Genomic DNA, 18,099 nt, shown 5'->3' with positions numbered 1-18,099 from the left:
TCTCACGTTACGATTGGTCTAGAGAAATTTATAGCTAGTGGTTGTCAACATTTTCACTTATGTAAAAGTATATATGACGTTTTGAGAAACGTCTGTACGTGATGGGGAAAAATGGATATCATTTTCGGATTCTGCGTACAGAAATTACTTTAGAACATGTAAACATTTCAAAACAATAAAACCATCGCAGGCCTGTGTAATTAATGCAACAGGGATAAAGAAATACATAACATAAACTGTTTTAACACCATAAAATTACTTAGGAATGATAAAAACATTTGAAAATTGATACACATGCTCTTTGTGAACAATTTATTAGCATGATAACTTCACCATTAAAACCAATATCACTATGAAACTTTGCACACTTGTCGATATTACAATCTCCTATAGCTTGTAATTTTTGAAAATTCAAAAATCTTTATTAATTGTCTTGTTATGAGTCTAATTACCACTAACGAAGGTATTGGTTAAAATTAATTGCCCATTAACTTTGCAGAAAATTTGCAAAGTTTTAAATTCAAGCTATGAGGATCTTCACAAAGAGCATGTGTATCAATTTTCACATTTTTTTTATCATTCCTAAGTAAAGTTGTGGTGTTAAAACAATTTATGGTATGTATTTTTTTATTCCTTCCGTATTAATTATGCAAATGACATATATAACTGAAAGCATGCTTTCAGATATTGCGATAACATACTTTTGTTTTGTGCTGAACTTGGAGGTTATAAGAAGTGTTTAACAATGTTTTCCACTATCTAAATTTGCCCAGTTTTAATTGTCAGTACTACTTGACACCTCTATTGCTTTCACAAATATACTCTGTCTATGGCAAGCGAGAAAAACCTTTCGAGGAAATATTGTTAGTTAGGGTTTCAGTAAATGAGTTTCTCAGTTATCAATGCAAGTTTTTTTATTTCTTAAAAATAAACAGATGTATATAACGGTGATAAACCTTAACCTTTTATATTATTTTTAATTAATTATTATTTCATGTGTCAATTAACGTTTTAAATATTTTAAAAAGTTTGATATTTGTGTGTGTCGAACTTAAGATCCAAATCACAAAATGGCTACTCTATTGTTCGGCTTTGTGATTTGAGCTACTCAGCCTACCGAAACTGTCAAGATTAAAATAAATTTACGAAAAAAAAGGAACAGGCTTTAACCTTTGCTGCGTAATCATCAAGGTAAGCTTTGATATTGTGGAGATAATTAGTAGCAAATAATTTACTGATAAAAATGTTTAGGCTAGAAGTAGAAGGATTAGTGCTAGTACTAGATTATAGATAGTAAGAGTAAGATAGTAATAGTATTGAATTTGAGGGCCTCACCCTGCGTACCTAACACTGCGAATCATATTCGTAGAGCTTGTCAACATTTTGGAGTGTGTTTAGTTTGGATTAAGATTAGAATTTAGAGCAAAAGTCAAACCCATTGTTTTACTTTAAATTTTAAATTGGATATATAACACACAACAACTGAACAAGCGACCAGTTTGGTTCGCCAACTTTCAAAATTCAGTTCCAAGGCTGTTCTTGCAGTTGCACCTTAGATAAGAAAAGTAAAAATTTAATTAAAAATATCAAGGAAAAATTTATTTTCACCATACTTTCATACAGTGAAAATAATATGATTTAAATGATGATTATGATACTTTTACTTTTAGTGCTTTTTTTTTTTTACCATACACTGATATGGTATTTTTACTGCACCATATAATATTAATAATTTCATATGAATAAGTAGGCTACTTTCATTATAAGAAACCAAATAATATCTTGAGAAGGCAGAAATACAACTGCTTGATGGTTTTAGTTACTTCATTATTAGCAAGTATCTGAGTTGCAAGAAAATCCATTAAGACACAAATTTAAAATTCAAAATATAACTTATTAACCTTCTATTATTCAAATAGTTCACACAACTCTCCAAAAAAGTATGGCTAAAAATCGTGAAAAATGTATATTCCTCTTCCATGATGGGCTCTGTTGGGATCCACATATTGCTCCATATTGGGTAACTTTGTTGTTCATAGTATTTTTTTTTATAAATCACACTTTATTAGTGAATGAAATTACTAAGGGTGTTAGGCAATTTCATTTTTCAAACAGGCTAGTCAGCCTTTGGAATTGATTGCCTTCAGACTTTGTAGATGCAATGTGATTGGGAGAGTTAAAGAGAAGGCTTCATGAGTACCTGGGAAGTCAGGGCTCGATATAGGCATATAGATGGGTGATTGATGAATTGAGTCTGATTACCATGATGGGCTAAGGTCCCTTGTTGTCCCTCAAAATGTAACTTGTAAGTGTAAAATGTTCTTTTTAAAATTAAGCCAAATAACTTCAAATGCTTACTTTTAATTTCTGAGTCTTCACACAGTAAAAATAACAGAAACAACTACTTGTATAAGTGCTATTTATATTATATGATGAAAATAACTACTTTGCAAATTTAAATTCATTCTTTAGTTTTCATAAAATGATCGAGTCCTGTTGTAAGTAATCTCCTATAAAGTGCTGACCTCTACTAGTGTTGACAGAAACTCGTTCAATAAGCTATTCACTCCATCAGAAAAATTTCTATCTTAACTGAAGCCAGCCTTTCTTTTCACAATCTTAAATTTATGTCCTCCTGTTCTGTTATCTTCATAGTACAGCACACTGAAATCAAAAGACCTTATCATATTGGTTCTCTAGATAATTTGTAAACCTCAGTAAGATCTCCACTTATTTTTATTTTCTCTTACTCTTACATTCCCATAATCTTCCTTGTAGCTCTTCTCTAGGGCTGGGTGATTAATTTAATTAGTCAGTATAACCAGTTAACTGTGAGAGTTGATTAGTGTCACTTAAATAATTTATTACCATTTCTTCATGGGTCCAGTTAATTTGACCAACCCCAGACTTGTGAAGCTAAAATGCTACATTTCTACTATATCTTAATTTGCTAAGTGTGTCTTAACGAAATCTGGAAAACTAATAATAAACATTAAAAGTCTTTTATACCAAAAAAAATTAAAATTTTCTTATTTATACTAAAGATTTGTCTGAATTTCTGAAGCATTTATTGAGTTACTTTGAGTGGAAGGTGATTTTCATGCTAAGACCAGAAATACTTTTATTATTTTGGAGTTTACATATTTCATTTTTATAACCTCTAGAATCTCCTAAAGAATATCAATTTTTGTTTGCAATATTTTATATTTATTTCTTCTGTTCTTTACCATAACAATAATAGTGTAAGTGATTGGTGGGTCAGTAAAGAAATCATTAATGTTCAGTTGAAAATATAAACTCCTCTGAACTTATTGCAGTATTGATACAAATTTACTCTTATTCTTTTCACACCTTTTTTATTTTATAGTTTTATTACAGTACCTTGTACCCAATGAGGTAGTAATCCTTGTGTTTAAACAAAGAATAAATCTTTGTGGAAGCTGTTAGCTTTTTTTGGCAGGTATAACATAAACAGAATATAAATTTATGCTGATAAATGAGAGGCATGTATTGCTTGTGAAATTGTAGATACTTTGTCACTATAGGTTTGTTAAGCTAAGCTGAGAAATTTATAATTTTTTGCATTTTAATTACTTTTGTTAAAGATATATAACAGTAAATTAAAAAAATACATTAGAAAAAGATTTGTAGTACTCACTGCATTATCAAACTCGTTTACACTCATAAGTCTGAAGCCATTTCTTTCCCTAGACTTTGTAGAGGCTCACAATTTTGGGTGTCCAGAAACTAACTTGTGTACCTTTCAAACAGGCATCTTAGAACATAGGAATATATATCATACACTAGAATAGAATGCCCCCCAAATTACTATAATTTACCTGCCTTCTTAGGTAAGCTATAAATAGGTTTAAAAATTTCCATAGCTGTTCAGAGCAAGAAAACCATGATCACACTACTAGGCATTTCTCTCCCTGGCAAGTTCAAAAGGACAGTTGTAAGCTTGATTTAGGGAAAAAACCTACTCTTTTATTGATTATAAATGTCTATCAGCTATGTAAAGTTGATTAGCAAATAACCTTGAAAGTCAGAAAAAGATGGGAAGGGGCTTATTTGGTGAGTTTGAAAATTTGTTTATTAACTGAGCCCAATAATAGTATATAGTGATGAGAAAAAAAGTATTGTATTACCCAATTTTTTACACTTTTCTTGGTTTCCTGTAATTTTTTTATGAGATTGTACATTGGGGAAATGTCAAAACTAGTGTAAAATGGTTATGAAAAGTGCGTAGTATAAGCCGACTCATATTTCCGTCATCCAGGCACATATGCACCTTTATTAACAAGCCAACCGTGACAAATGTATTAAGGCAGATGATCAACAAATACTTTGCAAATATGAAAATATTCTCTGTGTAAGAAAATTTAGGTTTAAAGTTAACACCACTAATTGACTAAAAGTTGTCACAAGAGTCTGTTTCTTGTTTTAATATTTAGTTGTGCCCCCTCTGACCTTGATAACTGATTGACATCTCTGGGGCATAGAGTGCACAAGGGACTGAATGTAAGCAGAGGTGAGTTAATGATGTCACCTTCAAATTAAGACTTCCTGCAGTTTCTTCTCTTGCACTTTGTTACCCATTACCTTTCAGCAGATTTCAATAGGGTTGAGGTCTGGGCTGTTGCTTGGCCAGCATAGTGTCTTTATACTCTCCCTTCAAAGATAGTCCTTTACCTAAAGCAACAAAATAGAACCTAAGATGTCTTTTCAATGTGTGTAGAGTGAAAGTTTCTCTTTATTTCACGTCTATCTTTTTTTTAGCCTTGTGCCATGGAGCAGAGTCATCTTGGAAGGTGCACTGGTCAGCTCCACCAAATTGATCTAAATTGTTGGCTTTAATTTGGACTTGAAGATTTCAATATACTTGTCAACATTAACATTGCCTTTCACAAAATGGAAGCGTCTCACACCCTGACCAAAGATGCTTCTCCATATCACCAGGTCCTGCAGATGCTGTACATTTGCATTCAAACACACTGTATGAAACTCTCTTTCACCCTGATGTAGTACAAGGTGCTTCCCATCACACCTGTGCAGATTGACCTTTGATTCATCTGAGAAAATCACATTTCTCCACATTGCTTCAATCCAGCCAGCAAGATGTTTGGCTTAGTTGAGCCTCATCTTTTTGGTGAGGAGTGGTTTCTTTCTTGGCCATCTTGCTGGGAGACTGGCTGAGCACGGGTGAGACCGGACACTGCAGGTGTTGGCAGTGACCCCTAAAGTTTCCTACCATGCTCTTTTGAGATCTTTGGACCAGAAGAGTCCCAGGGCTTTATCACTTGTTATTAACTTGAAGCTGGAAAAAGTCAAAATATACTTGGAGAACTAAAATTATGAAGAATTTGTTAGAGCTTTGTTCAATGACTTAGTGATTTATAACCTCTTTTTGGCTTATTTAATAGTTTTTTTTGTGTGTGATAGCTCAGGGTGGTTACTCTTACTATTAGAGCATTTTGTGCAGCTGATACTGCATGTTTTTATAATATAATAAAACATTAGTTTAATTTTGTTTGAGGGCACATTATGTTAAAATCAGTACACTAGATTCTTTAAAATGAAGTTTGATCAAGGGAAGGGTTCTGGAACATCCTGAGCAAACCATGCAAAATACACAGGACTATCATTTATCCAAGGATAAGGAGTAATAGGTGGGAAAGCTTTCTATTTGTTTATGTAGCATGTAAGATAGTGCTTAAACATTGTGATGGTTATTTTTCATTCACTGTTCTGTGAGTACCTTGTTTTTCATATAAGGATTTAGTTAAAATGTTATAGCTTGGAACACCTTAGTTATTGTGATCTTGTAATTCATATTACATATTATCAGATCAGTTATTAGTCTGATACTGTAGTCCTGTGTTCAGTTTAGATTTTTCATGCTCTGTTCTTAATTTATTTGCATGTATTATTGTAAGTTAGTTATAAATGGACTTTTACTTTTCTATGAAACTTATTTCATACTGACTTGAGACAACTTTAACCTCTGCTTAACTTTTTAATCTTTTTCATGTTGTAAAAAGAAGTCACACAATTCAACTGAACTTTGACTTTGTGTGTTTATATTGAAAAATATTGGAAAGCTGAATGAAAGTATTGTGTCAGAAAAAAAAGAGTATATATATATATATGGGTTATTTTTTTTTTTTTTTGTGAATTGTTGTAATAAATGTCTTTTACTTATATTTCTTAATAGTATACAATGTTTTTGTTGGGCTTAGGATTCTTCTACAATAGGTGTCTGACTTGTTAGCGAATAAATTCAATGATGAATAAACAGCACACACTTTACTATATATTTGGAACAAGTTAAACGTATGTACTGTAGAGATTACAGGCATATCATAAACACTATTTATATAGTTTTCTTCTTGTCAAAAGTCCACTTAGGCTTATTCAGTTACTTTAGAATTTCAGTTGACAAGTCGAACTATCTTCTCTATATTACTATCGTGCTAGTATTCTGTAGTTGTGGCACAAGCTACCATAATTCGTTTGGTTTTCTTTCTTCTGAAGATCATCTGTTCCTTTTGTTAAAGTGTATCCAGGCTGATTCAGTTACTTTAGATCCATGCTTTGACTGTGATAAACAGACAAAATAACATCTACATGTAATAACAGAGTTGAGATCAGTCTTTAGTGAACAGACTTACACTAATAATGACCAACAACTTGGTAATTAAAAATGTTCAATATGTCACGATACAAGAGACTGTTTGGTTTAAATATTAGTGATTAGTTTATATTTGTGAGTGAATACTTTATTATTTTTAAGTTTTGTTATAATAAGAGTTAAAAGCAAATGATTGTAGAAGGTTTTGTTAATTACTGATTGGTGTCAAGAATATAGAATGTGTCCAGACAACTATGTAATAAAGATATAAATAGCATGAGACAAGCGGGAAGCAGCAGACAGACAACAATGGACAGATAATAGCAAAAGAGAATATAGTTGTGTAAAGTTAAGTACTGTTGATGTGATAGGCCTAACGTTTAATATGTTAGAGTGAAACTGACAGTATAAAAAAAGATGTGAAGGATAATTTTATTCTTTTTTTGTTTGTTTGTTTGTTTTCTTTAAAAGGTGTTCTGTTACATGATCTGTTGTTGAAACCTGCTTGAGAAGAAACCATTTCAGTCTTCAGGACTTGTTCAAAAGAAAAAAAGTATCATGTATATTACACCAGATAAAAACTTGACAGATGACAGTGAAGATGAAGAGGTACAGTATTTTAATTAGTCTTTGTTTCACTAAGAATATTTTGAAATAATAAGAGGTATATAAGTTAAACAGTATTGTTTTATCAAGGGTAAAAGCCATCATTTCATACTCTCAACACAACAGAAAATCAGGATCAACTCAGGGATATCTTTATCTAGAACCAACAAGTTATGTTAGATGCAAGGTTTCTCAATTATGAGTGGATTTTCTTTGTACAATAACTACATATTAATATTTAAAAGAAGCATAATCAACATAAGGAAAAACATGTGCTTAGATACATTCATTGGCTCGTATCATGCAAAAGTTGCATTTAAATAAATTAGCTTTTGGACTACCTATCAGGATAAATATTTTTGTTTTGACAAGTTTTTTGCTCTCCTACTGGACAAAGACAAGGTCTGATCAAGGTTCCAGTATGGGAGCAAAAATTTGTTGAAACAAAAATATATTTATTATGATATATAGTCCAAACATTCATCCATCTAATAAGGAAAATCAAGGTGACAGAATGCATATTAAATACTCAATGATCAAAATTGTATAATATATAGTTAAAATTTGATTTCAAAACTGATCAGTGGTTGTAAAGAGGCACTCTACATGTTTCGATGTCAATCGTGTCATCCTCAGGAGTACCTTTTTTTATGACTGCTGATCAGTTTTTAAATAAAATTTTAATTGTATATTATACAACACTGAGCATTGAGTATTTTAATGTATGTTAGATATTTATAAAGGTTTCTTTGAACTTTATCCTATTATAACAGAATGCACTTCAACCTATCAAGGTCATCTCATCAAAAATTCTACTGTTGTTGATGCTAAATGTAACATTTTTCATGCATCTAACTCTGTTAAGATATTCAAGTTGTTGGCACACACTACTGAAGCAACATGTTAAACCTTAACATTTCTGAAAGAGAGAATTTTATCAAAGAACAAAGATTGAATCTAAGTTTCATGAGTAAGTACTCGCTACCTTTAACCTTCAAATGACCATTACTAATTTTATCAATCCGAAAATATAAAAATATATGTACAAGTAGTGTGTTTGGAATTTGAGATTGTATACTTTTCCCTTTAATACCCATATCATTTTATAATTGTTTTAAGGAGTTATTGACATTATATTTAGTTTGTTGAAATTCAGATGGTTGTTTTCATAGGGACCATCCCATTTTAGTGCTAGGGTTAAAAAAAAAAGGTCTCAGTTATATGGGTGATTTGTTATAATTTCAATTAACAACAAAAGTTAACCTACATTTATTATTGTTTTAGTGGCTGTATTTGTACCAGTGGTAATGTTATTTTAGTGGCTATATTTATATCATTAATGTTATGCAAGCATTAAATAATGAAATTGTTATAGAAGGGATACAATTAATCATGGCAGCAAATTCAGTATTTCCCAACCTTGTTATGAGCCTAGTATAATACTTGATAAAGAAATTCAGAATATATTTCAAAGCTTAGATTTCTCTAAAGCTCTGTAAGTGAACAGTCAATAGGCATAGTCTATGTTTCAAAATGGCATAACCTAAGCAATTATAAATATCATTATGGCTGTATCTGGTTGCGATTGAGAGTTGAAAATACATTATTGTGTATCCAGATTGGTAATGGCATAAAACTAACCATTAAAAGTATCTGAAAACTGGTATGTTCATTGTCTACATTTATTGTTGTTGTGTATGATAGTAGTTGAATAGCTTCTTGTGTTCTGGACTTAAAATAGTAATTTTGTAAAACTTGTTTTCCTACTCCTTGCACTTTGATAAATCTACATTGCTCTTGATTGCAATTGAGTGAGTAAGTATTTCTTCTGTACAATGAGATATAACACCAGTTATTCAAATAAATTATTCTCTATACATTACTGGGGCTATGCCAAAAAAAAAGTCAAACTTGTAAGCTATTGGAGCTGGGAATACCAAAAGATTGTTCTGTTTGCATATTAACTGTATAATTAAAATACCAGACAAGATGTAATTGTTAACAATGTTGAACACAAAATCTGATGTCAGATTCAGCAACAGTGAAAGCCCAATATTAGACTCCATGCTTGGGTGACCTTTCATGTACATTTTAAACCCCTCTCTAGTGAGGGGGGCCTATGCCCCCTAAATCTGCATGCCAAGTTTGATTCTGCTAACACCAAAACTGTGGGAAGAGTCCATGGATAAATAAGAATACAATGTGAATTAATATAGGATAAGGCTGATTATAAACTGTTATAAAGGATGTTTTCATCATTTAATTTTTACTGACACACACACACACTATATATATATATATATTCAAATGATCAAAGTATTGAGTCATTATGCTTCAATGTGAATGTCAGATTAACTGATATTTCAAATATTATGTATGCAGTTCATGTATTCATTTCTTGGCAACCTTGAACATGGCCTTCAGGAAAATGGAAATAGTACTGTTGATTTATAATATTATGTGTTGGTTTCCCTTAGAAATATTTGCCTCCCAGGAGTTTTCTTAAATAGAAAAATGAAAAGTTTGAAACCTTTTAAATTTGCCTCATTCAAAAGCATTTGGAGACATTTGTGTTAAGGGAAAGGGAAGTGACTGGAGGGAGGGGAAGACCAGTTTTTACTCTTAAAGCAAATAAAGATTTATCTTGCCAAGCCTATCATTTGTTTTAATGTTATGCATGACCATTTGGTCCCATTGAGCATTCTATGCATACACATTTGGATTTTTGGCATTGTCACCTAGTAATAAGTGGGCTTTAACTGTTCCAGTTCAGCAGGGGCCAAAGTTGTTTTTATTTGCATCATAGTTGACCATATTCTCAGTAGTTTCTAATGCACAATAAGAGATTGAAATGTAATTTATTTGAATAAGAGTTCCAATTCTTATAAGTCATAACATTAGAAGGAAAATTGCAGGTTCATTATAATGGCATTTGTTTTTCAACTGGAAATAGCAGGAAAAGGCAGCTAGTGTGAATGAGTACTATCTTGTAGTCCTTCAATATTTGTTGGATGTCTCTACAAGACTATAAATTCCAAAACATGCATACCTTTGCTGAAACTAATAGCTGTTTCTCAATCTTCATCTTTGCCATCTAACGTTGTGTTTGGCTGCTCCAGTCTTTATATACCTCACTTGACTGCTCTTGGCAGTATCTAATTTACAAAACTTTACACTGGCTCTCACATGCCCTCTATGCAGGTACTATATATAAGCCTTGTATGCAGACAATAAAATTGCTTTTTCTCGACAAAGCATGAGCATTCAGACTAATGTTTTGTGATTTACATTTTCTTAGTTTTCAATTTCTAATAATCTTGAATTCTTTGTTTTGTTATCCAGAGATATATTTCATTGAATCTCATTTTTGTTTTTTCCTACCAAAAAAAAAATTGATTCGGGTCAAGATGGAGTCCTTCTTGCAATCTGGGGTATCTCTCCTGGAGGTGCTGATTTGAATTTTCAATCTCTCACCAGATTCAACATCTATCGATGTCCTTAACTGCTTACCCCCTTGTAAAAGTTTCTGTGCTTTTGAAAAATTGTTAGGAGTTTTGCATCCTTCATATAAACATAAGAAACCTTATGTTTTTTAATTAACCTCCACCGTGTGTGTTTATATATAGATAGGATATAGATACACATGCACACACACACACACGTCCCTTGCGAAGATATTCTGCTCTCATAATACTGTTTGTTTTTTAACCACTATACAAGAAATATTGAATCATAATTATTTGTTACATCAAAGCTATATAATGTGTTTATGAATGAAAAGAAAGAGGTATTGAAAAATACTTGGACTATCTATTTGACCATATGCAATTAAACAGTACAAGAAATTGTAGAAGCTTATTTTGTACATGTCAGTTAACACATGATAATATATAAGTATTTTAATTACATTTTCATTAATGAACAGATTGGTTTTTCATATCATCATATCAGTATTTATGGCAGGAAAAAGGTGTCTAGAAGTAATTATTCAAAAGTTTTATTATTTCAGGTTGTACATGAATAATCTTATATACACATTGAAATCTATTATATGGAAAATTTGTAATATTAATTTGTGTAACATGATAATTAGATTTGTACTGCATGTCCAGTCCAAGCCACATTTTCTTATTTAACTAGTTTCTCTCAATTAGTAGGGAAAATTGTAAATCACTGATAATGATAACTTGTTTATTGAAATAAATCATGAAGCTACTTTTTTTTTCAGATAGTGACTGTCGAGATTAAAGAAGAATTATCCAGTGACACAGCGAGTGATGTAGGTTTACAGTTAAGTGTGACTGATGAAGAATTTAACTATGAAAATTTAGAACACGATAACAAGGATCTTTTGGGAGAACATGAGGAAGTTTCAGAAGAAATAAAATCTGAAGAGGAGTTTGCATTAGCAATAAACTCTAGTAAGTTTAACTTTAGAATTACCTCATACACATGCATGTCAAACTCCTAAAAATTATTTAAACTAAAGTTATGTTTGTAGCATATGGGCTGTTACATGGCTGCATTCAAGGAAATTAAACAGTTCTTTGAACAATTTATGCAAATCATTCAAGTCTTAGTGCATAAATAAGCAAAATATTGTAAATTATATGTGCTATAGAAGCAGCGTGTGGCCATATAAAAGCTAAATGTAATAAAGAAAGAATTCAGAAGATTGATGATGCACAATTTGGTTCCCAGTGTTATGTATAGGTTCCAATTATTAGGTTTCTTCACATACTACAACTTTATTATATAATAAAAGTATCAAAAGAAGTAATGACCCCCCCCCCCCTTTATTTATTTATTTTTTTGAGCTATGTTATAAAATCATCAGCATTTTAAACAGTGAACATTATGGTTTAACTAATTGTTAAAATTACACTGAAAGTAAATTGTTAAAATGATGTTCTTGATTGAATTATTTTTAATATGTGGGGGTCCAAACAATTATGTGACTGATTACAAATTTATACCACGAAAAAAAAATAACAGTTTCAAACTTACAATTTGTGGTGGATGAAGGGCAGAAGCATGCCATAGTAAGTGTAATCACATCACATATAACATATGTGTAATCACTTAATACGTCATTAACATGACAGAGAAGGCTGTTTGCATTCTGTGGCTAGCAGAGATCAAATCATCTAATCTTTTGCAAAGATGATATTGTAGCAAGTATAAAAAACATCTACTGGTTAAGAATTCTATCATAAAGCTATGCCAGTAGTTTCAAAAGACAGGAAGCATTGTTATACAAAGAAGAAGCTGAAATATGCTGATATGGTCACCTGTGGACTATTTCTCTAGGGTTATGTAAATGGCATTGTCTACAGGGCAAAGGTGAGTGGTCTGGGATCATTACATAAATGCTAGTAAACACATGGATGGAAATTGTATGTCGGTGTGATATATTGAGGACCACAAATTGAGTACATGTAGAAGTATGTTGATGTCAAATGGTGTGTGACACGAAACTGCATATATCATCCCTCACAAACCAGAAGTTTGTAATATGTCACATAATTTTTGGACATGCTGTAAAAACTGTATGAACAGTTTCAATAAACATCATAAGAAATAAAGATTGCACAACTGGCATTCTTCTCCAAAAGTGATGAATTTGGATTAATTGGACTAACCTAAATGATTCTTATGTTATTCACGATATATGTAAATGTAATTTCAGAAATGCTACTTACCTTTCCACAGAATAGAGTTATTACCTCATTTCACTACTGAAAATGTTTTGTGCATATGCCAAGCCCTTGAAAGTGTTCTCTTTTATTTTCTTGATTTTACAAATTTCAGTTAGAACTTCTGATATGAATTATCTTTTGATTTCTTCTAATAATAAAATTATGAGATTTGAGATGCATGTTCCAGAGTCTGTGATATGATTTATTTTACAGGACTATTTTCTCTCGTTATTCACCCAGAGTTCAGGTTTTTGTACATAATCACTTTCCATCATTATCAAGGTCTATGTACAATGGACATATGACAAAAACTTCTCCATGAATTCACTATTTTTCTGGATCTTATTGCATTTATTTATCATATCCACATTTCTGAAACCTCCCTTTGTCCAGACTCTTTGTCATAGGAGTTATCTTGTTTTCTTCTCTTGTATACTGTAATTAGTTGGTCTCTTACCCAGGACTCAGAGACTCTTGCTTCTATACCTTCTACTGAATTTACCTTGTCTTTGAAGGTGTTTTCCCATAATCTGTCTTTGCTTCTGTTTATTTTATTCATGACTAGGATCAGGTAACACCCACCTTGTCCATTGCTGTTTCTTGGCTGAACTTCATTCATGCACCTCAACTCATTAGATGTTTTTCTCCCTTTTCCTCCCTCCCATTTATTGCACCACAACTCATAAAGTGTTTTTTTTTCCTCTCTCACCTCTTTCTCCATCCTTGGGTCCATGGTCCATAGGAGTTTTTTTTTTTTCATTCAAGGCTCACATCTGTCTGTTTTCAGTTAAGTTGTGAGGGCATTTGCACAGAGACTGCACTCAATGATGTCTGCAGTTCCACCACAGGCTAGACATTTGACAAGTTCTATTCCCTGTACTGGGAGGTATTATCTGCTGTGACCCTCCCTTCATATCAAACCTCAACCTATTCCTAATACTTTTACCCAAGACTACATGGTAGCCAAATGTTAAGCCTACTCTGTATCCAGTTAATACTGAAAAAAAAAAAGTATTCAATCTTAACAAATCTAACTAAAATACATTATAAAAATTATTGTAAACTTCTAATAATATCAAAATAATGCTTGTCATTTATGATAAAATTCAATTTTGATGTTAAGTGTCTTACATATCATTGCAGCTGTATATGGTTTAATCTATTAATATTTCACTATTTATACATTAGAGTAACATCTGTTTGCTCTGTTTTATTTTTGTTTTCAATAGGAATTGTACATTCTGTTAAATTTTTTTCTGTGTACAGTGTTGTTTTTTTCACTTAGCATGAGAATGTTAAAATAATAAAACCTAGGTAAAGTGTATATGAAGAAGTCAGAGTTAGAAAAATATTTATATATTTCTATGCATTTTCATTCATAATTCATTGCATAAAGAAACAGTTAGCTTAGAATTTCACATACTGATGCTGTTGTATTTGTTTTTGTCTGTTAATACTTTTTTTCTGTCATCTAGGGTTTTACAGTAGGGCCCTGCAAATCACAAATGTTTTTGAATTGAATCATCCCATATATAGGTTATAGGGTACATAGGGTGAATTAAATTTTAAATCAAATAGGAAATGATTTCTTTATTTATGTGGAGTGCTTCTACACGCAATTAGTATTGATATAAAAATAAATCTTTCTAAAAACAAAAAATATAATGTACTTAAACATCTGGAAGAAGAATGATGCAAAAGTGTTCTTACAAGTAAATAGTTCCAGTATATAGACAGAATTAAAAGATAAATAAGGTTTACTGGAAATGACATAGATTCCAGAATATCGAATCAGAGCCCAAGCTAACGAATCAAATCAATTCTTGAAGACTTGCAGGGCCCTATTTTACAAATAATGTTTCTCATTGCATGAAATATAGCTGTATAATTATCTTATCTGCTCGTAGGTTCTGATGACCGTGAATGTAATCAATCTGAAACATGTTTCTCACCAGTGGATGTTATAGTGTCATATCAGGAATTCCCCAAGAATGATTCAAATTCTACGAATCATGTGCATAAGCAGTACAAAGATAGTAATAGTCTTTCCTTGAGTAATGGATATAGTCCTCTGGTACAACTTAAAGAATATGAATGTGGTGTTTTTGGGAAGAAAACTGAAAATAAAAAAATAAAAGGCAAGAATATCCAAACTCGTAAGAAAGGAAATTCGTTCAGTTGTGACATCTGTGGGAAAACGTACTTCAAGAGAAATCACTTAAGAGACCATCGAATGCTCCACACAGGAGAAAAACCATTTAGTTGTGAAGTATGTGGAAAGGATTTCATTAAGGAAGGAAATCTCAGGCAACATCAGTTGATCCATACTGGAGAAAGACCATACAGTTGTGACATCTGTGGGAAAAGTTTTAAACGAGTTAATAATTTAAGGGATCATCGAATTCGACACACTGGAGAGAAGCCATTCTTTTGTGATTTATGTGGGAAAAACTTTCCAACGAGTGGAAACCTAAGACATCACAAATTGTTGCACACTGGAAATAAACCTTTTAATTGTGACATATGTGAAAAAAGCTTTAAAATGAAACATCATTTAGATATGCATCAAACTGTGCATACAAGAGAGAAACCTTTCTCTTGTGATGTTTGTGGGAAAATGTTTTCAAGAAGTGGTCATTTAAAGCAACATAATTTGATGCACACTGGAGAGAAACCATTTGCGTGTGATGTGTGTGGGAAAAGGTTTGGAACAAATGGAAATCTGCAACATCATATGCTAATGCACACTGGAGAAAAACCATTTAATTGTGAGATATGTGGGAAAAATTATAGAATGAGCCATCATTTAAAATTACATCAGAGAATGCACACTGGAGAGAAACCTTTCTGTTGTGATATTTGTGGAAAGAAATTTTCAAGAAACCAAAATCTAAAACAGCATAAAAACAAAAAACATTTGATTGCGTTACCATCTGACCAGTAAAAAAAACAAAAAAAGTATAGAATGAGAAACAAATCACTAGGTTATGTGGGATAAACTTAGAGCAGTTGATTAGAGAAAATATTAATAGTATATAATGTGAACCCCCAGACAAAAAATATCAGAGTAGTGTATGTGACAAATTATAGTAATAGGAACTTATGAGCATTAAAAACTTTACAATAAACAGTAACAACAAAAACAATTGCATTTAATTGTATGCTGAAGAGAGTAACCCTTAATAAAACAAGTACTGTAGAATACCTTATCTTCATAATCCTTGAAACCGTTAACAAACATTCCATTAATTGACTAACTGGAAGAACAAGAAACTATGAATGTTATGGCCTGTATGTGTAGAAACGTTTTACTGGTAAGAGGAAGAAATCTGTGGGCAATGGACCTGTCACTTATGAAATGTATTAAATAAAATGAACATCATTTATGTTAAATATTTAGGAACAAAATAAGAAACTGTTCTTTCTTAAGTCTCCTATTGGTTAATATCGCTTAGTTGTAAGGTCTTAATTAGAAAGTTTCGTATATTTACTCGTATTTTAATATACTTTAGTTTCAGGAAGATTTAAACATATGTTCAGAATTTCGAGGAAAAGCCTATAATGTTCTAATCCATGTTGTGCTTTACAGTAAGGTTATAAATGCTATTATAAATACAAAGCAAGTAAAACTTTGACTTCAAAATTGTAATTACTCAATGCTTATCATTCTCATATCAGACTTTTAACATCCATTTTCGTTATTATTTCGTTAAACCGCACACAACACAGTTTGGGACCTCTATTGTCATCGTGTTTAGATATAATAGCCAAAATTATGTACATTTGTTCAAACTACAAGTGCTTAAGACCATTGTTTTATTTTTGTTGTCTTGTGAACGACAGAAATTTTGTATTAATGTGTGTTTATTTTATTAATTTTCCTTTTGTACGTTCAACATAAAATCAACTGTTAAAACTTCAGTGTGAAACATGTAGTCAATTTGTCGTGCTGAAACGTGTTCTTTAAAAAAGGTTTCTAAAAACTGTATTTACCTTGCTTGTACGTTTAATATATTGAAAAACAGTAACCTGAATACTTTCAAGAATAGTATTAGTAATGTTTATTAACAAAATAAACGAAAAGTTTAGTAGTTTTAGGTCTCGTGAGTTTGGACCATCGTGATCGATAAGTTATACAACAAAAAATGTTTCCTATTAACGCTAACTCAGTTCAGTGTATGACAAGTTTCATGTTAATTGTGGAATATAGATTACTTTGTAAATGGTGATACGAATCCAATACATTTTATAAGTACCCCCTGTTGGTAAGCGGTAAGTTTATGGACTTACAACTCAAAAATCGGGGGTTTGCAGTTCGATTCCTTAATGTGGACAGAGCGGAGATAACCTTCTTATGTAGTTTTGCGCTAAACAACAACTTTTTTTCTTTCTTTTTTACTAAAGGTGTTAAATTATTATGATGAGTTTTAAGGAATTCCGGTTTCATCATCATGTCGACAGAGTCTGATTGAGTTTTATTACTTTAAACCCTTGGACGTTCAAGGGATGTAGGAGCTGCTATCGTTATTACTTGTATCATTAGCTCGTGTAACACTTCTTTATTGGATGTAGACGTTGCAAGATTCGGTTAGTTCGGTGTGTATTTAAAACTGAGATTGGACTTATTGTTTAGCTTTATCAACCATGTGACGAGATGAAAATTTGATGTCCTAGTAAGTTTAAACTGTGGCTCAGTAAATTGTTAGGATAATGTACTTAAAAACACAATGTTTCTGCAAGTTTACTAATACACAAAAAGTATTTTTAAAATCGGTTTCTTCTGTACGTCCAGCTGTGTGGTTTTCAAAGTGAACGTCATTATGACGCTGTTGTCATTATTACTAGGAATTCCATCTTTAGTGACATTTTGGTTATTGCTTTGCAATAAATATATATACCACAATTATGCTAGTACAACTAAAACCCAATAAAACATGGTGTAGATGTGTCTTTTCAGTCATTTTGTTGTGACTTGTGTATCTGTAGTGCTTTTAGCCCATTAAACGAAAGATTTGGGAACAAATAACGATCATTAAAATGACTCATTTAACATTGCTGTATTCATTCTTCATCTCACCAACAATATAAAATTAAGTGCTAAAAAAATATAATTATGACTAAAATGTGTTGACAGTTGGAAGAATGACAATGAGCTTCAGATTA

The 18,099-nt window shown here is 31.6% G+C and overlaps 1 protein-coding gene across 3 annotated transcripts; it reads left to right on the top strand.

Annotated features, from left to right (window-relative positions):
- Positions 1 to 869: 869 nt before the first annotated feature.
- On the top strand, positions 870 to 17,959 carry LOC106462328 (gastrula zinc finger protein XlCGF57.1-like). Of its 3 annotated transcripts, none has more exons than XM_013922236.2 (4): positions 870 to 1,191; positions 7,103 to 7,240; positions 11,466 to 11,658; positions 14,844 to 17,959. In XM_013922236.2, exons 2-4 carry the CDS (start codon positions 7,190 to 7,192, stop codon positions 15,878 to 15,880), a joined length of 1,281 nt encoding a protein of 426 aa, XP_013777690.1. In that variant the 5' UTR covers positions 870 to 1,191; positions 7,103 to 7,189; the 3' UTR covers positions 15,881 to 17,959. The 3 variants fall into 3 exon arrangements, with proteins under 3 accessions (XP_013777690.1, XP_022245266.1, XP_022245267.1); XM_022389558.1 differs by lacking the exon at positions 870 to 1,191 and adding an exon at positions 4,480 to 4,531; XM_022389559.1 differs by lacking the exon at positions 870 to 1,191 and adding an exon at positions 5,073 to 5,669.
- The last annotated feature ends 140 nt before the right edge of the window (positions 17,960 to 18,099 follow it).

The sequence above is a fragment of the Limulus polyphemus genome, unplaced genomic scaffold (genome assembly GCF_000517525.1).
Source record: "Limulus polyphemus unplaced genomic scaffold, Limulus_polyphemus-2.1.2 Scaffold1143, whole genome shotgun sequence".
Lineage (NCBI taxonomy): Eukaryota > Metazoa > Arthropoda > Merostomata > Xiphosura > Limulidae > Limulus > Limulus polyphemus.
Note: the sequence above shows the minus strand (reverse complement) of the source record. Positions and strands in the feature narration are given on the sequence as shown.